The 19909-nt window shown below is 37.5% G+C and overlaps 1 protein-coding gene across 2 annotated transcripts in view; it reads left to right on the forward strand.

Annotated features, from left to right (window-relative positions):
- TDP1 (tyrosyl-DNA phosphodiesterase 1) overlaps positions 1 to 16193 on the forward strand; it is a 51055-nt gene extending 34862 nt beyond the window's left edge. For both annotated transcript variants that reach the window (XM_068398749.1, XM_068398750.1), the window contains exons 15-16: positions 4124 to 4238; positions 15706 to 16193. In XM_068398749.1, coding sequence (XP_068254850.1) covers positions 4124 to 4238; positions 15706 to 15779 — 189 coding nt within the window. In that variant the 3' untranslated portion in view covers positions 15780 to 16193. The remainder of the gene's footprint in view (positions 1 to 4123; positions 4239 to 15705) is intronic.
- Positions 16194 to 19909: the final 3716 nt, after the last annotated feature.

A 19909-nucleotide genomic window follows, 5' to 3' on the forward strand; every position in this document is an offset into this window, starting at 1 on the left:
TCCCACTCAAGTATGGATAGCAATTCTTACCTCTATCTTGTGTAAAGCTTTTTCATAGTCTGTAATCTGCCTTGTGTTTGGTGCAAAAAAGGGAAGGAAAGCAGAATTTTAAAAGCTGTTCTACTTCCTTTCCCCATTCTTCCTCCCAATGCCTACTTTTACATTGTATGATGCTACGACACTAGTAGAACCCACAACCGCATATAAAGTTTCATAAGTACAAAAAAAAATGCTTTCCCAACTGAGAAATGTATCTCTTAAAATTTCAAAATGTATTACTGTGAGCAGCAGTCAAAGAACAAAATATAGCTGCAGAGGGAAAAATTCTGGAAGAACAGAACATGACTGAGGAATATTTACAAGGCAGGCAGAATTTTTTTAGGCAAGATCCTGCTGGGTTTTGTTTTTTTTTTTTTTTGGGGGGGGAACAGCAATGAGAGCTGTCAACATCCAGGAAATGCTCAAAACAGTGTGACTTATTTCAATTTCTGTGTGAAGATAGACATGTGAGAGTTATTTTTAAAAGCATGTGAATCTCCTCAGAGAGCCTTGTTAAAAGAATGTATTCCATAACCTGGACTCTTACTCCAGCATGTTTTGAGGAAGACTAAATATCTTTTCTTAGATGAGTATTTCCTGAATGGAAGATTTCTAGAGGTTAAATTCTGACAGACAAATAAAACAATGGGGGGATCAACTGATGGAGTCCAGTGGGGTTGGACGACAGCATCAGAGAAGAAATAAGTCTCTCAGAGGGGAGGAAAATATAACTGGTGACTGATGAAGAACACGGAAGAGGAAAGCAAAGGTGTAGAACAAGAAAAGTAAGCAAAATGCCTGAAAAGAAACACATTGAAGTAATAACAGAGCACAGAGGGTAGAAAAATGAAGTAAAAACAAAAACATTACTCGGCTAAAAAAAAGGTGGATAGCAGAAAAGAAAATGAGATGTAAAATGTCCTACAAGGCGTGCTTTTTTTTTTCCATGTTGTGTGAAAAGCACCCACTGCTATGAACTTCAGTGGAATACATGTGGCATAGTTGTTGATACTTTAATTAAACTGTGATTGCTATGTATGTACGTAGAGGCCTAAGCAGGTGGTGTTCTATGCTATGTGCTTTGATAGCAATGGTTATACAAATTTCAAACTCGGGTGATGCCAGGCAACAGCTGTGTAACTTTGGTGCTCTTGATCAGGCATGCATATGAAATTCATTGTAGAATAAGAACTAATGCATGATACAGCAGAGGAGCCTTCTCTGCCATTCCACATTTCTCTCATAGCTGCATGTAGAAGACAAGAGAAAATCTCACAGGCATTCGGAGCAATCAAACCTCATCCAAGCCTTTTTTTTTTTTTTTCTTCAATTTAAATGTCACCTTATGAGTTGTATCTAGGACTGCACACCACCCAGACCCTACACCAACTGAAGCCTGACTACTACAAGTTGTGAAAAAAGCTCTTACCACCACTTACACAGTTCCTGTTCTTTGTGAGCTGCAGCATCCCTGGCATATTTCATGTTCTTTCCACTACAGACATAAGTATGTTTATTTGCATTTTTACATGAAACTTCTATCAGTCCCTCCGTGATTCAAGTTCATTGGAAGTAAAGCTGTACAACTTGATTGTTGCATTTTTTTCTAAGTAATTCTGAATTTTGTATTTTTCAATTCAGTCAGTTTCAAACCCTTAGATATTTATGAGCTTTTAAAAAATAACCTTATATCTTTGCATTGGTTTGTTTTGAAGATACTGCTTGTTAAATGCTGAGCTTTAGAAAAGGCTGTAGCCTGGTTTTAATAAAGTTTTATCAAAATTCCACTGACTTGTATAAGAAGGGGAAGTTTAAAATGGATTTTCATTCACACAGTCCTTTAGCATGGACCTTGTTTGTTTGTTTCCCCTATTCTTTCATTTAAAATGCAGTGGCTTTTACCTTGTCCTTGAAATAATACACAGTGTTTCTTACATCGTAACTAGTAGTTTCGTGTTACTTTGGGTCATGAGACAAAAGAAGCATCTATATTCTAAAGGAGTTTCTTGGACTGACTTGCTCGAACTGCTGTAATACAGCTTGACATTGTCTTTGGCACCTCTCCCTTTTCTCTGTTATGGTGCTTCTTGAATATCAAAGAAAAAGATGTAAGGCTGCTTTATATCCCATGCTTTGTGTGGTCATATGAATGTTGCTTCCTCCAACTTACAACGCTAACATTTGGTGAAGTAAAACTTCAGTAAAGAAGAACTTACAGTATTGTAAAAGTACTGTCTATAGATGGGGCTATCAATTCAGCCAGCGTGTAGGTTTGAATAAAATGGGATTATTTAGTGGTAATTAAGAAGCTTGCTTGTACTATTACAATACAGTAATCTAGTAGAACTTGGACTGATGGATCCTACAGCTTGGATAAAGTATAAGTTAATATTTGGACATGAGCTGGCAATGTGCGCTCACAGACCAGAACACTGACCATACCCTGGGGTGCATCAAAAGCAGCATGGCCAGCAGGTCGAGGGAGGTGATTCTGCCCCCCGACTCCGCTCTGGTCAGACCCCACCTGCAGTGCTTCGTTCAGCACAAGAGAGACATGGACCTGTTGGAACAGGTCCAAAGGAGGGCCACAAAAATAATCAGAGGGATGGAGCACCTCTCTTACGAGGAAAGGCTGAGAGAGTTGGGGTTGTTCAGCCTGGAGAAGAGAAGACTCTGGGGAGATCTCATTGTGGCCTTTCAGTACTTAAAAGGGTCTTGCAAGAAAGATGGGGACAAAGCTTTTAGCAGGGACTGTAGTGATAGGACAAGGGGTAATGGTTTTAAACTAAAAAAGGGTAGATTTAGACTAGATATAAGGAAGAAATTTTTTGTGATGGGGGTGGTGAAACACTGGCACAGGTTGCCCAGAGAGCTGGTAGATGCCCCATCCCTGGAAACATTCAAGGTCAAGTTGGATGGGGCTCTGAGCAATCTGATCTAGTTGAAGATGTCTCTGCTCACTGCAGGGGGGTTGGACTAGATGACCTTTAAATGTCCCTTCCAGCCTAAACTATTTTATGATTCTGTGATTTTAGAAAGAAAAATACACTTGTTCAGTAATGTCCTAGAAATAAATAATAAAAGTTTGATAGCCTTTATACTTTTAGTCTATTCTAATCAAATTGTATTTGATTGTCAATAAGCTATTGGAAATCTAAGTATTAGAGATTTGCTTTTGTATAACTCATTAGAATTGATGAATGAGATCTAGTTTCTCTGGAGAAGTGGCTAAGCAGATTCATCTGCCAAAGTTACTTGCATCGCTTTAAATCTATCTGCCTGTGTACTGTATTGTATTATAGCTTTTTTTTTTGGTAGTCCTTAGCCTTGTTTGAAATCCAGTGTCATTCTAATATGAGTGTAGTCTTTGAAACTTTTATACAAGCAGTTTCAAATCTTCATTAAATTTTTTTCGTGTACATGGATGGTGTTACCCAAGATATCTGAAAAGCACAGGTTTGAAGACTTGCTTCTGTATCACAAGTTGAATTTTAATTCAGTTCATGAAACACAGTGAACATCTAATATGGTCAGAATGAAACTAAACAGCAAAGAGAAAATGTTTAAAGCTTTTCCCTTTAGTTAAATATTAAACACTAAAGGTGTTAATATTTTGTTTAATAATTAAAATATGATTCCAATGTCCATAAGCGTTTATGCAAAAGCAGCAACATCTTGTTGTATTGAGATATGCTGCCCATATGGTACTAGTAAAGGCCTTAGGCAATTTGGATAGAATTGCTCACACAGGCAAGGCCACAAGCGTGTTTACCTAGTGAACATGGAAATAGATTGGTATACATTTAAGGCACTGAGAAGGTAGAGTATATCCCGTGTGAACCCACCTGTAGGGCTAAGCCAATGAATGTAGAAGAAAGAGAAGCGCCTGAAATAGTAATAATAAGAGAAGCTGAGTTCATAAGACAGGAAGGTGTTTTACAAAGTATCTAATCTCAGCAATGGAGGCAAAACATTTTGTTTATTAAAGTAAAACTTGATGAGAAAGGTTTTATTGTGGATTAGGCTTGTCTTTTTCACCCAAAACCAATAAGTCTTTTTTCTGTGTGTTTCCCTTCCTTCATAGGGATTGGACAAAGGTTATTTTCATGTGAGAGGGAAAACACTTTCACAAAGTAATGATTCAGCAATGTATTTTCCTGTACCTTATGACCTGCCACCAGAACAGTACGGAATCAAAGGTAAGGTGTGACTTCAGAAGTAAAGTAGGTGTATTATATATGGAGCAAACTAATTTGAGTAACTCTGAGTCATTTGAACACTGCTATGTTCCAAAGCTTTATTTTAACATTTTTGTGGCATGACTGTATTTGAGATTGTATCAGTCCCACATTCTGCTTGCCACTTCAAAGAAAGCAACTATGGAGTCTTTTGGTTCTAATTTTTTCTTTATTTTATTTAGGTTGTTGATCCAAAACTTAAACATTATTTTTTTCATTCCTCTTCTGACATTGTTTTATGCATTAGGAAAATAGATGTTCTTTATGGAATCAAATGTTTTTCTGCAGAACTAATGGGGGAAGGAGTGTTGAAAGAGGAATGTCTGGAAGGGAGCCGGTGTGAGGGAAAAACAATCCTCTGGAAGTGGGGTGTGAAAGAAATACCATAGAGCAAATGTGAAAGAATTACTGCAAATCAGAAAAAAAGAAGAGTTGCTTTTGGTCCATTCTATATTTCATAGTTTCAGACTTCATTTTCTTGAAGATCTGTGTTGGAATCCTCCTTGGAGGGGCAGAGGGAAGATATTTCATAACACTTGAGATTTACAAAATCTCAACCTTCTCAGTTTCTGAGACTCTCTCTAGAACATGCAAATCAGGAAAGTGATAAGTAAGTGCTGTGATGAGGTGATGATAGCTCAAAAACCTAAAAATACATTGAGGATAATGATGTTGATGCGCAACCTGCAATATTTAGGAAGAGTAAATTTTTATATTTTTGTTCTTAAAACTAATGCAAAAAGATTGTACCTAACTTTTATTTTGAGAAGCCGTGATCTAAAAAAGACATCATCTACAGCAGAGCTTGAAATAATAGAGAATAACAAATTGTTCAGGAAATATAGTGTTTATAGCAACTCAAATCTTTCTGTAGATTTTTGAACTAATAAATGATGTAGGAAGAAATAATGTTTGAAAGCTAAGAAGCAAATAGACATATAGAGTCTTATATAGTACATAAAATTAAAGACACATCATTTCAGGGTGACTGAAGTCCCCCAGCAGGATCAGAGCCTGTGAGCATGATGCTTCCTGTAGTTGAAGTAAGAATGCTTTGGCAGCATCCTCTTGATCAGGCAGCCTGTAGTAAACACCAGCCATGAGGTTTCCTTTGTTGGCTTAACCTCTGATTTTTCACCCAGAAGCTCTCAACCTGTTCATTGCTGTTTTTCAAACACAGCTCTGTGCAATCAGTCCACTTTTTTTTTTTTTTACGCAGAGGGCAACCCCCTCCCCCCACACACTCCTTTCTTCCTTGGCTGTCACTTCTGAACAGTTTACAGCCATCAGTTGCAGTGCTCCAGTCATGTGATTCATCGCACCAAGTTTCAGTGATATCGATTAGATCAGCTGCACAGTGGCTTCCAGCTCCTGTTTGTTATCCATGCTGTGTGCATTGGTATAGAGGCACTTCAGCTGGGCTGTTGACTGTGTCACCTTTTTAGAGGAACAAGCCCTAATTCCTTTGCAGCATTTCACAGGTGTTTCCCTGTTGGTTCCTAATGGATCATCAGTCCCTGGATCTTCTGTGTTGCTCAAAACTCCATCCCCTTCCACCACTGAGTCTAGATTTAAGCCCTACTCACAAGTCGCACAAGTCTGGCCAGCCTGTTGTCAAAGAGGCTCTTGCCCCGCTTGGTCAGGTGAATCCCATCAGCTCCCAACAAACCTGGCTTCTTACAGGTAGATCCATGATCATAGAAGCCAAAACCTTGAGTACGGCACCAACTACACAGCCAGGCATTCGCCTGTTCAACATGATGCATGTTACTTTAGTGACTTGTAAAAAGATTTTACTGCTTTAAGAGCTTACTACTTACATAAAGAATTCTTAAACGATATTTCAGTTTTCCCAGAGAAAAAATACTGGCTCAATGTAGAAATGATAATACAATCTTTTATACTGTTTTATTTAGTATAAAACATGCTGTCCATTTAAGTACTGATAATATTGTTTCGGAGAGTGGTGGCAGGGGTTGTGCCTGGGTTACTAGCTAACTAAAGGGGAAGAATATACAACAACTGACTGTTGTGCTCTGGGACATGTATGCACTGTCTGCTTGTTAACTAATGCTCAAACTGATGTTTTCTGGAAGGTTCTTCTAAAAGGTTGTACTTAAATTTTGGAAATTTAAAAAAAAAAAAAGATTAAAAATTAGAATCCACATGTATTCTCAAATATGTTACATCTACTGTCTTCCTTGTGCAAAAATGTAGTTGTATAATTAATATTGTTCTTGTTTTAATTCCTGCATTTAACCTACTGTGTCAGTGAGTTATATGCATATTTCAACTAAATTTAAAGATTTTTTTTTTTCCAAATAGCTTTTTTCACTTTTTGCATGGAAAGCTTATTTCTGTAGGGAACTCATTTGTCTGTAGTTCAGCTTTTGGGTCTCAGCTTTCTCCCATAATATGAACAGATGTCAGAATGCAAGTTGTCTAGCCTTTGGCAATGAAAGCTGTGTCAGCTGCTTGTGCCTTTTCACATCTCTCTCCTGAATATTCTGTTTCAGTTCCTCAGCCTCCTGGTGGAAAAGATGTTTAAAGAATTCCCATGTTATGGAATGGACTCATAAAATAGTCTGTTCTTAACAGTACAGTTACCAACTCCCAAAGTCTCTGGAGAGTGATATAAATAGCTTTATTTTAATCAAGTTTTGAGAAGCAGAAATGTAAGGAATTACCCTTTCCCTAAAGAAACCATATTGACTGATCCCTATAATTGAAGGAGAAAAGGCTGTGGGGGATTTTCCACAAACTCAGATTCTCTAACCATGGGAAAACAAAGTACACATCATTTTCGTATAATCTGAAAAATCCTATGAGGAGCAGGAGGGAGGAGAAGAGAGCAGAATAGTGAACAGATGGTCAGGAACAGGGCCATACATTTGCCATGTAAAGTTCTAAGTAGAAGACAGGTATACCAAAATACATTGTTTTTTCCTGTTCTTGTGCAAATTTGAATCTTGGATCAGACATACTTAATGTTACTGAATTATGTTATTATATAATGTAACAAAGTGAAAGAAAAACAGTTCCTTAGTTTGTGGAAATAATTTAATTGCAGAGATTCTTTGTCATTCTGTCACAATGGCTTTCTCTTAAATTAATCGGTGTTTATCAGATGGAACTGGACTTCCAGCGTGAAAACTGTTACAGTGAAGTAAATGCATCTTGAAAAGCAATAAAATACATCTCAGGACATACAATGATAAACTCATCAGTAAATGATGTAAATAATCTGCATGGTTTCAGACATAATAATTCATGAGGCTGATCTGCTGTCTTCTAAAGTCCATTAAGTTCAATAATAATGAAATAATTTGGCCCCTGTCCTTCTTTTCTCTCACCCCATATAACAGAGAGGAAAAAAATATAGCAGACTTGTCCACCTTTGCCTGGTTTGCCTCATTAGTCAGTGGGTTTCATTCTAACACTCAAGTTTAGGCAAAACAGAAAAACGGGATCTCTTGGAGAAACAATCATGAAGATTTTCTTCCTCCTCTTCTTCCGAAGACTTCTAAAGAGTATAAATTGAGATCATTGTGAGGCAGATAACTTCTTAGTTTTGCACTGTTTTTCTCTCCCAGAGAGATGGATTATCCTTCACTGAAACATAATCATAGGCTAAGCGCTAGTCACCGAAGGATGTATTGATGTGCTTTAAGATGTCACTGGTAGGGTAATTAGGATATATCACCTCTGTAACACGTAACATATTTAAAATTTTCCTGTTACTTTTGTCACCAAAATCGGGAATAAAACTCCTTAACACCAAAGTAGCATTAAGAAGCAGGCACACCTTTATTGCAGCACTGGGCGGCACGGGGGTAACCCTCCAAAGCCGTGCGCACCCCCCGTGATAATTCATCTTGAATTTATGTAGTAAAATGTTACATATTCATCATGATTCCAAGGATGCCTATACATATTCATAACTTTTCCCTGAAAAGGCGATCTTTATTATAATGAGTTCTGAGAAATCATTTCCATGGCCTCCGCCTTTAACTCCTCCTGGTTGCGCACGCGCAGTTTCTTCTTGTGGTCGTGGGCCGGGCTCTCAAGGATGAAGGCTGTATGTCTTCCTCCATGTGCACTTTTCACCTCTCCTCCTTGGCAGGTGTAGTAGTCCCTTGGCTCTTGGTCAAACCTCCGTACCAGTTCTCGCTGGGTTTTGCACAACCGTAATGTTCTGTACTATTCTAAGGATATGCTTAGGTAGTTAATGTAGCTTAGGTTGATAAGATAAAGAATTTAAAGAATTTATCAATCCCCACAGCAGTTTACAGGCAAATCAAATAGCAAGTAAAAGAGAAGGAAAAAAAAAAATAGAATACAGCATCCCTTTCCCATTATACCTAACCTACTAAACCTAAACTAAATTCCATTTAATTTCGAATATTTGTAACACTTTCATTTAGTTTTCAGCTGTATTTCAAACTTGCACAGAGACACATTTTACAATACATGGACAGGTAAACTCCATCTGCTTGTGCCAACCAGAGCCATTTGATCTTCCTGGAGAGAACAAAGAATAAAATTTAACTGGGTCTTAAACCATGGCTGGTAGCAGCATAGTCACTTCAAGTTGAGATGAGGAGTTTGTAAGATTTCTTCTGTGAAAGAAATCATACCAGAAATATTTTCATGTCAAGCAGCTCATTTTAACTGCAGAGGATTATTTAAAACAAAAACAAAACAAACAACCAACAACAACAAAAAAGCCACCAACAAACCACACTTAAATGCTTGAAAAAAATATTTTTGGACCTAAAAATTGTGAGAAAGTAATGATTATGTGATTTATTAGCTCAATGAATCAGTGAATCTATGGTTTCCATGTATTGTAAACCATATTGTTGTATTAAAATAAGCTTCAGTATTTTGGGTTACTTCATCTGCTTTTTTCCCTAGTGAGTTGCACTTAACTTTCTAGTTACATTTAAGTGTCATTAGAGTTCTGCTTAATTGGTTCTGTTTTCTGCTTTTTTAGGGAGACCTCAGCAGGTGAAACATTTCTGAAACATTTCTCTGCATTATTATTCTGTCAGATTTCAGATTTATTAATCTCATGCACTTGTTGCAGAACTCTCTTATAGCGCTATTGAAAAGGGGATGAGCTAAAAATACATTTATCTGCAGTTCTTTGAGTTGTGACTGGGTTACAAGGCAGGAATTTATATAAGCTTTTTCTGAGCTCTTAGTTCAAAATGCTCTGGAACTGATTAAGACCTCCGAAAGAGAACCCCATAAAGTAGGGGGGGTAAGTAGTTTATGCTAAACAAGTTATTTCTGATTCAGTTTTCTCTTCAATGTATGTATTTAAATCAAGGAAAGAAACTGGCTGTTCCATTGAGTAATAGTATACAGAAAATATATGTAAATACAAGAAAATAAGACATGTTCCAGCTCAGCTCAGATTAATCTAAAGTTAGAGTGAAACTACCTATTACTCTCTCTATATATGCCAATTATGTTAATTACATTAGTCTTTGATTATTTTGCTCTTTGTTGAAGATTTCTTTCCTGAGCCATTCTAACAATTTGTAAAAATGTATTAAAATGTATTTCATTATTTTCCAGCAGGAAAATCTATTTTACCCTTGGTAACTGAGGGCTAAATTGTCAAATCTCATGCTATGAGAGGCTGGCAGAATGGTGGGCAAATGAGATGGAAACTTGCTTTAATGCAAGTTGAAGCATTGTGGAGAAATGAACAGTCCACTTAACAATTCATTAGATCTGTAGCTGAAGTTTGCAACCTCTGACAGCTGTGATTTCGTTTTCTTAAGGATGCACAAAAAGCTCTGTAACATGTCTCACAGGAACAACTCTCTCCCTTGTGAAGGGCCCTGCGCACTGTCCAATATTCCATTGACACACTTATGTGGAAGAGCAAATTGACCTTTTGCTTGTAACTTCAGATATTCAGTGCTTGATATTTTGTCTAATTTTCAATGAGTAGGAATTGGGTGTATGGTGAAATTACATTTGGTAAATATTTGTAGTGATTTCAGGAAGCTAGTAACACTCCATTTTGTTTATTACACATAAACTGCTGTTGTGTTGGATAAAAACAAGAAAAACTTCATTGAATATTTGCCTCCAGCTCCGGTAGGTTTAGATATTAGTGTTTATCCTATTATTTAAAGAGTGGGGATAATTTTCATTTATCCTGCCTTGTGCTAGTGACAGAGTGCCTGGAAGAAGAAATCAGTGTTTTGTCCAGCTAAGCTAGAGGAATCCTTTATTACTCCAAGCTCCCTTACAGGGACCTGCTGTATCCTCAGGAAGTCAGATGAGTTCTAGGAAAATGTCACTGTATGTGGTCTGTTCCTTTCTCCCACCTTTATTTTTTGGCCAAAGTTCTAGAATTCTCTGTCAAGTAATTAAAATATTTTGAAGAAATTAGGAAAGAAAAATTCTGGGGAAGTCATTCACATTTTTCAATAACCCCCTTTTTTCTAATTAACATTGCATAGCTACGTGAAACCTGTGTACTTTCTAGAGTTTGAAAGAACTCGACTGGCAGCATCCTATATGAATTTTTAGAGAACTTCAAGTCCTCTCAGTATGCTTAATATGGTACAAACTCTTAAGAGAGAATACCCTTTCTTCTCAGAAGATGACAACTAGAAGCTAGTCCTGTTTCTAGTGATGCTAATACATTGAGTAGAAAATACTTCACTTATTTAACAGTCAGAGCAAGGTAAATATAAATCTGAGTATGTTTAGAAGTTTAGTTTTCAGTTTTTTCAAGCAGCAAGTATACATTGTCATTGTAGTTCATATGCAGGGGCAGGTGGTGGGGAGCAGAGCTTGCAACCAATCTCAGTCTGTGTTGGCATCCCATTTCCTTCCCAGGTGGAACCAAAAGCGTTATTATTGATGGGTAAATCTGCAATTTGAGATTGAAGCTCTTGTAAGACAGCTTGTCATCAGATGCTTCCTCACATGGCCTCCCAGAGTAGTAACAAGTGTAACATTTGAGTGCCCAGCAAAACCTGGTTTTCTTCAAGCTTTTTATAATGACCATGAAGAAATTAACACTTTGTATGAAAGGAAACTTGAGTTAGAGTCACTGTTTTGTTTGACCACTTCTATGTATTGTTTTGATAGGGTTACAGACTTGAAGACCAGAAGGAGCCACTAGATTGTGTGATCTGATTTGCCACGTTACTAGCCAACAACTTTGAGCTCAAAGCTTGCGTTTGACTAAGGGAGATCTTCCAAAATATGCTTCAGATCATTAGTTGAGAGAGTCATCGTGAGGTGGCAAATTCACCAGACGGTCAATATTTTGCTTCAGTAGTTGGTCAACACAAGAATTCTAAAAAGCACTTTATTTTGGTTGTTCTTTTTCAGGATAGATGTATGATGCCCAGTCTAGTTGTTGAACCTAAATGTGACTTGATCCATCTTGTGCAGAGTGCAAGATTTGTAGTTTTAATCTGAGGAAATGTAACAATATGTCATCCTAACAGATCAGAGTTAAGGTTGCACAGAGAACTTTTACTTGGGCATTTTTCCTTTAGACCATTTCTTTCCAGCTGCTTTAAGTTAGCAGCACAAAACAGGTTTTTTATGCATGATATACATGGCTTGCATCTTTCTCTTGCTGCAGGGAATAACATGCACGCTTTACATCTGGCAGTTTTAAAAAAAAGATTAAGATCATTCCTACTCTGAAGTGACAAAGGACCTCATTAATTTTAGCAGATAATATTTGTTGTGTGCAACATGTACGTTATTAACTCTTTGGCAAATTGCTGTTTTGAGCAATTGCAGTTTTTCACCTCCAATAGTCAGCTGAACAGCAGAAGGCCACTTGTGGGCAGCAGATGCATCTTCAGGGCAAAACATTTGAAGGATTTAAAAAAATAAAATTATCTGGTAGCTGATAGTACTACTTAATAACAGATTGACAGATAAACTATATCGATACAACAATCTCCTGAACTCCTGTGTTGTTAAGCAACAGATTCAGGCTGTGATAACAAAAAAGACTATGACAAAGCTGAATGTATTGATGATACTAAGATAAAAGAAACCTATAGACCAGCAATGTAATTTGAGAGTTCCTTGGAAGGAAGACAGAAAATGATCCAGTCTGGTATTTGGGAAACATTCACACAACAGCCAGTCTCATTTAGCAAGATATCTTTAGAAATAAAATTTCTTTGCACCTTTGATAATATTCAGGTTTTTATTTCCCTCTAGAGTCTTTCAGATGACTACTGCTATTTTGTTGTATAAAATTATCTTCTCATTGAGCTCCTTTGTCACATCTCAGTTGCAATATTGCTATTATCTCTCTTACCAATACAAGTTGACCTGATCCTCTCGTGAAAGCACAGCATTTCATTTAGAGTGCTTGAGGACTGATTCCCATATCACTTTTGTTTCACCCTGTTGAGAAGTTTCTTATGACAGACTTACAGTACACAAAGGGATACAGCCCCAGGAGCTGTTAGTACTTTTGCATTGGAAAAGGTACAAGCTTCTTGCTGTAGTCAAGGAATACCACTTAATTTGTGATTTAGATATTTGTGTCAGTTTACTGACTGAGGAAATAATCTGCTGTATGGGAGGAACTTGAAACTTTAATACATAAGTACATCAAGGGGTTTTTTTAGAACACCTTGGGAAAGGCGTCAGAAAAGTGCAAAGGACTTTTTTTCTCATCACATCAACACTTTGAGAAACAAAGAAAACCCTGCTTTTAAACTGCAGTTCTGCTGCTTGTCAGTGAGGCAAGAAGGAAGGAGGGGGACTGGGTCACTAGATAACACTAGTTCCAATAAAGTGCAGTTGAGAAAAAATTAGGGTATCAGAAATGAAGAACTGGACTTGAAAGGTGTGGAAGGTAGGAAGGTAGGTGAGCACACTTTAAAAATATATATAGTGGGGCTATAAATAGGGAACAGTTAACCTTTTTTTTTTCCCCAGAAGATCAAAGGATTTAACTTTCAACAGTCTGGCAATCATTTTAGTGTGCAACAGTAGGCAGCTGTGGTCGTACAGTATTTGTACACAGTCATTGTCTTTCTTTTGCTGCTATAACACCTATTAAAAGTGATAAAAAATTTAAATTAGATCTGACATTTTTAAAATAACTGAATTGTAATTTGTTTCAGCAATAGTTTTACACATGGTGTATTAAAATAGTATCAGGTGTTTTATAAAACCAACAACATCCCATTAATAGAACAAAGTTCCAAGTACATTAATAGCTACCTTAAGGAAACGTTACTAAGATAGCCACAATAAAAAAGAACTAAATTAGGTATTGAAGCCTCTCAGGGTGCTTTAAGGGGTGACTGAAGTTATTTCTGTACATCTAAGTCTTCCTCTGCCTGTATGTTTTGCTGAATTAAACAGAGTAACTGCAGACGATAGCAAAGATGGATAGGTCCAAGCTGCGTAATGTGCTCCAAGTGACAGATTCCAGTGCTTGAGTATGACTGGATTTGTTCTGATGTCATAGATAGAGGTCAGTGATCAAATCTGAATGTACGCTTGGAATCCTCAATGCTTTTTCCAACATTTGCTTTATTCTGTACCCATTCTTATAACTTAATATTTACTATGTGGTAAGGTATTCACCTAAAATACAAAAGGTACACGTGGTTCTCAAACAGGAGACTGATAAAAGCAGCTTAGGGAAATAATGGTGCTACTTTTTTTTTTTTTTTTAAGAGATCACTTAAAGTCTAGATATCCTGCAGTTGACCCAGAAACCTAGAGACATTTTTTGGCAGCACGCTGTTAAGTGCTATAGTTTCTTCCAGTTTCCGATGCCTTCTATTTTTTTGTGCTTGGAAATAATCTATCTATCCACTGTAACCAAAAGCTAGCCAAATACTTCTTCCACCTAAAAGCTGTATCAGGATTTTAAATCAGGGGAAGACATGGATGTTTGCTTTTATTGTCCTCTTATAATATCATTATGTGAAAGATGGCATTTGTTGCACAGGCTGTTCTCTCTCTGGTGATCACATTCCTGTGACTTGTAACATTCCTACTAGTCTTCGTAAACTCTAAATGTAAAGTCTCTTTTCAAGTCAAGCAGATTCAATTTTGTTGTAATTTAAAGCATTTCCATATTACCCTCTTGCTGCTGTAAACAAACACTTTTGTAAAACATTTGCATAGCTGGGATATGTTTCACTGCAACATATGGAACTACAGTACTAGAATTAAACGCACTCTAGTAACAAGTAATAATGAGTGCTTGTTAGGAATGCTCTCCCTGCATTTAATTGGCATGGTACTTGTCACAGTGTGCTGTTGAGTCATTTATACATCCCTTCATTACCACTTCTGCCACTTTCTTACTCTCCTCTTCTTGCTACAGTAATTCTCACTTCATATATTGTGAGAACAGGCATTGGATCCTGTAAAATTAAAATTGGACAACAGTAATCATAATCAATCACCTATCTAAAATTTCAATTGACAAGCATGTAGCAAATCTTCTTTAGCAAGTATACGTAGTACATCATGTAGACTAGTAGCTTGTTCTTGATAAATGAACTCCTCCCATCATCCTCAGCACAATTCAGTTTGATCTATGTACTGTACAGATTAATGTCACTGTCTTCCTTCAGGGCTCATTTTGTAGATGGAGAAAGAAGCGAGCTAGATTTATATAAATTTCTTATTTGAGAAAAATAACTGAAAGGACTGAAGGAGTTTTCTCTGTATTTCAGTAGGAGTAGCCTGAGAGAAGTAGAATTAATAGCTTGGCTTCACAGACCAGCTGCTTTTCTGCAACATGTATGTGGTAGGAGGAAGAGCCTAGGGCAGGTTGCAGCTGGCTCCTGCTGCGTTGCCTTCTCTCCTTCCCCAGAGTGGGAATAGCTTCTGTGTTCTGAGAAGCGGAGGCAGGGAACTGCCTGCTGCAAACCTGTTGCTCATCTGAAGATGTAATGTTTGAAGAAGTGAGATATGAACTTGAACATTTCAGAGTCCAGGCAGCATCTTTCTTAGATACTGAATTCTTATTGTCTCTGTGAAAAATACTAGTATGTTAGAGCACTTATTTATAATTCCATTGGGTTAAGAGATACGCAGCACAAAACTTGCTGCTTATCGACCAAACCAAATTTGGCTGCATTGCTGTTCTTCTATACTGTCTGAAATACAATTCTTTTACAGCTGGTAGGGAGTATGTTGGGTTATGATAATTACATTTAAAATAATATCTGGGGGGAAAGCAAAGCCTTTTGAAAACTCTAAATCTTACTGTTTTAAAAATAACTGAATAAAAATTTCCCATAAACTGAAATTGCACATGGGGTTATGTGAGAATCAGTGGGAATTTTGACCTTCGTCTTCCTCCAAAGGGAGGGGAGGAAGAGGATCAAAATTTTACATTTAATAACTGAATTTGTCATGAGCATGTTTTTGTTTTGCTTTACAGATCAACCGTGGATTTGGAATATTCCTTACACTAACGCCCCTGATACACATGGAAATATGTGGGTTCCGTCGTGAATGTTTCCAGCATTCTGTGACATTTCACTTACTGACACTGAGCCTGCCACGCTACTTGCAAGACTGCTTATTTCTGTTTTTTAAGCTATAATGTCTGCTATAATGGCTAATTTGTAGTTGAAAGAAACATTGAAATGTTGATAATGGGGAGATTCTTGGAGAATCTATAACCATATTATTACAAATGAACCTGCATTTTTAAGTACCTTTTTATATGCTTTTTCCTTACTGTGGTTCCTCATATGCTTTTCAAGATTAAAACAAGTGTCGACTGTTCTCAGAGATTCTCTCTGCATTTTTATTGAAATAAATTTAAAATCTACTGTTCTGCAAGACTGTCAGTTGGCCCCAGTAGCTGAAATAAAAGTTATTGTATGTAGAATTCAAATAAAAATAAAGTCAATCTTGTTTATATATCCTTTGTTCCATCTTCTTCTAAGTGTGTACATTTCAAATTGGATTGAAGCTTTGCTTTGCAGTTATCACTTCTAATGCAAGCTCTAATATTTGCTGGTTTGGCTTCTTGCAGTATTTGGCTTCTTGTCAGTATTTCCTAATCCTCTTTTTTTTTCCCCTTGCAGACACCCGAGTACTTTCCAAAACCTTAAATTGAAGTGGATAGGCTTGGGTGCTGAAGAGTAGTCTCAAATAGTGCTGTGAGCTGTATGAACAGCCGGCCCTGCAGCCTGGAAATCTTGTAGTACAGTGTGGTACTTCAGACAGAATTCCCTCTGGATCCCAATTAATCTGACTGGGCAGCTGTTCCAGTGCTACCTCATTCATTTTGCAGTGTCATTCCCCAAGATGGTTTGGAGAACACTGGGAGTGCACTACTTCCTAATGTTTATCTAATGTCTATCCCTGTTTCATTCAAAAATTACCACAGAAAAGGTGTGTGTTTAGGAAATCGTCATGGCATCTCTCTAGAAAGGAATTTTCTTCTGTTTTCCTACACCTTCACAGACCAATCCATAGAGAAACTCTATGAAGTACTGCTTCTTTTCCATCCTTCATATTCTTTCCCCGTTTTTCTACCCTCTCTAGTTACATTCAAGTTCTCTGGTACAGTTATCAGATGGTCTTTCAAATCGAAAAGATTATGGCTTTGAGTTATTGTTGGGGAAATTATTGTAGTCTCTTATTCAAAGGGTAAATGGAGCTAGATAGTAGAATAGTCTTGCCTATAACACAGACGAATTTTACACTCACTCTTCACAGCAAATACCAGGAACTTAGATATTTAGGTTGCTCATTTCTTAGCTTGTGTTGGCAATTTAGGGGCCCAGTAATCATTATTATTGCTTGTCTGGTTTTGAGAACTTGGCAAATAATGTAAGCTGAGTACGGGTCAGAGTGCTGCTGGGATGTCCACAGAACAGATGGGAAGATTGCTTTCTGCTTTCCACCTTCCCTCCATTCTGTATGCAAAATCTTTACTGTTTATTCTACATGCAGAAACTCTTTGATTCTGTTCCTGATAAACCTGAAAAGACAGGGATCAGGGAAGGTAACATGGAAATGGAGCGGTGTGCCCTAAAAACTGAGATAACTTCATAGCCATTGTTACGCTTTCTTTTTAACAGAGTATTATCATTTTAATTGTTTTCATTCTGTGAGAATTAGAGAAGTTCTAAGTAGGAATATGTCTTCATATGAGGAAAGCTTTAAGAGTTCTAGAGTCTCCATCTTCTTTGTAGCCACCCTTTAAATACTGGAACATTGTGTTCTAGCGTTCTAATTGTCAGCTAACAATTAATGGACATTTATCCTTAAATTGTAAAGAATGTGATTTATTAATGTTACAGATATGAGTATTTCTATTTTAGTCATAGAGTGGTTTAACCAGCTCTGAGGCATTCCTGGTTAAATTCCAGCTGGAATTTTTCGGTTTCCAGGAACTTGGCATGATTTAACTTCAGCTCTCCAGGTCTCAGATTAATGCAGTGTTAGAAGATCTTTCCAAAGTCTGTCACTGGGAACAAATAAACCAAGTGATCCATTCTGCTAGGAAAACTCAGGAAATATTTCCAACGCAGAGCTGTGACCTGAAGCAAGTTGGACTGTGGTACAAGCATGGCACTGAGGCACTGCTGGGTGGCAGAGGTGAGGAAGGAGTGAAGGCTGGGGCTTGTGATTTGCTGGACAGTGTGTGGTGTGAGGCGAACTAATGGTTCAAATAAAGGTTGAGTTTGATTGAAACATATGCATATAGTTCTGTTTTAACTGTTTAAACAATGCTCTGCCAGAACAGCAAGGAAAACTTGTTTTGTAGAAACTGTCCAAAGGTAACTAAAACTCCAGGGTGGCAACAGTCTTCTAGTCAGTCCTATGCAACCCAAGCACAGCTGGGCTTCGTGACGTATTGGAGCTGGACGGAAGGCTCTTGACAAAACCTTTGGCCAGAAAATGCTGTTTAGTAACAATTTTCTAGATGTGCAGCCTTTCTGGTGCCAGGACGGACTTAAGAACACTTCTTAAGTGTCAGAATAAAATTTTAAAATTTTTCTTGTGCAGAATATTTTGAAATTCCATTTTTCATATCACCCTAATAATTTTTTGTTTCATGTCAGGGCCCTAACATTTGGAAAGTGGAACTATGAATACAGAGAAGGAGAAAACAGACAAATTAGTCCAACCCACAGCAGAATGTCTGACATACGTAACTGGATTTGACTCTGGGATCTTTGGTTAAAGTGATGTTTAGGTCTGAGGTCCGTGTGCTTCTCCTTTATTTTTAAAAGGTTCGAATTTTAAAAAAAAGAAGAAAAAGAGAGGCAATAGCATTGTCTGTAGAAGTAATTGTTATTCAGCACAACATCTTTTTTACTCAAATTGCTAATTAATTTCTCTTACTACTGCTGAGAATGAATCTGTTCTGGTGCCCCTTCAAAACTCAGTGCTTTCCATTATAACAACAGTGTAAGAATTTATTGTTAATGCGTATCAATACATGCTAGTGCAAATAATGTGCATACATTTCTGCAGCGCTGCTAATTAGGTTGTAAAGAAGGAAGTAGTGCATTTTTCTGTGCCTAACTGGCTAAAACAATTTGATCAAGCCCTAGCCAGTTTTAATGGCTAATGCAATTGGTTATGTTTTGTAAAAGCTCAACTGACTCTTAACCCTGAGCTGTACAAGGTCCCACACTGGTGTTATAAACCATCCATCTGAGGGGTCACAGCATGGGAGAGAAGCAAGCTCTGCAGAGCTGCCATACACCCTGCAGAAGGGGAGAGCAAGGTGGACGACTGGAAATTGGGTTTCACAATAGCACTTCAATGTTGGACTGCATTGCTGTAGCCATTAACCTGATGGGATAATACCAGTTTACTCCCTCCTGGGACGAGGAAGGAAACTTAGTGGTCGCTTGTGATTCTGAAAAGGTTAAATCTTCTGTCAAGGGCAGCATAACAGTGTGCAGTTTCTTACTGGAGCCACACAGTAAAGCAATGATCCAGTTCTGGTTTGTTCAAGACCGTGATACAGTGACCTATCTAGAGTCTTTTCACTGCACTTGAGATTAAATCCAACATCACAGAAGGTAAAAAGGCGTAAAAGGTACCCCGTGTATTGTTCCACGCTGGGTGCGCAAACATGCAACAATGTTATAGCTGTCTCGTTTGGCGACTTTCCTAAATGCATCAGGAACGTGCTTTTTTCAGGAACTAGTGACACGTCAATTCTTTGTACTTTCTGCTGTTAAGGCTTTCTGTGGTTTTGATATTGCAGCTTGTCTTCCAGTAAACGAATGGAAATAAAGTACCAGAAATAAAAGCACACAAAATTCCAGGTAAATGAAAATGAATAAATAAAGATCAATACCAAGAACTAAATATTGAGATCAATAAAGTAATGTAATACATAGATGTTCACTCTGACATATTCTGGCAACCCAATGTGTGTATTTGAAAAAGCTACAATGGAGATGTAATGTTCTTTATAATGCTAAATTGCTACCTAATTCTATAGATAATTCTACTGAGATCAATAAAGTTGCTGACATTTTACAGCTCTGGAGTTAATCCCTGTGACCCAGGATGTCAGAACGTTAGCTGAACACTGACAGTAGTCACACCACTCCCTCTCTCTTACCTCTGAGTTTCTTTTAATTTGAGCAACTGCAGTTGGC

This window comes from Nyctibius grandis, chromosome 4, assembly GCF_013368605.1.
Source record: "Nyctibius grandis isolate bNycGra1 chromosome 4, bNycGra1.pri, whole genome shotgun sequence".
NCBI lineage: Eukaryota > Metazoa > Chordata > Aves > Nyctibiiformes > Nyctibiidae > Nyctibius > Nyctibius grandis.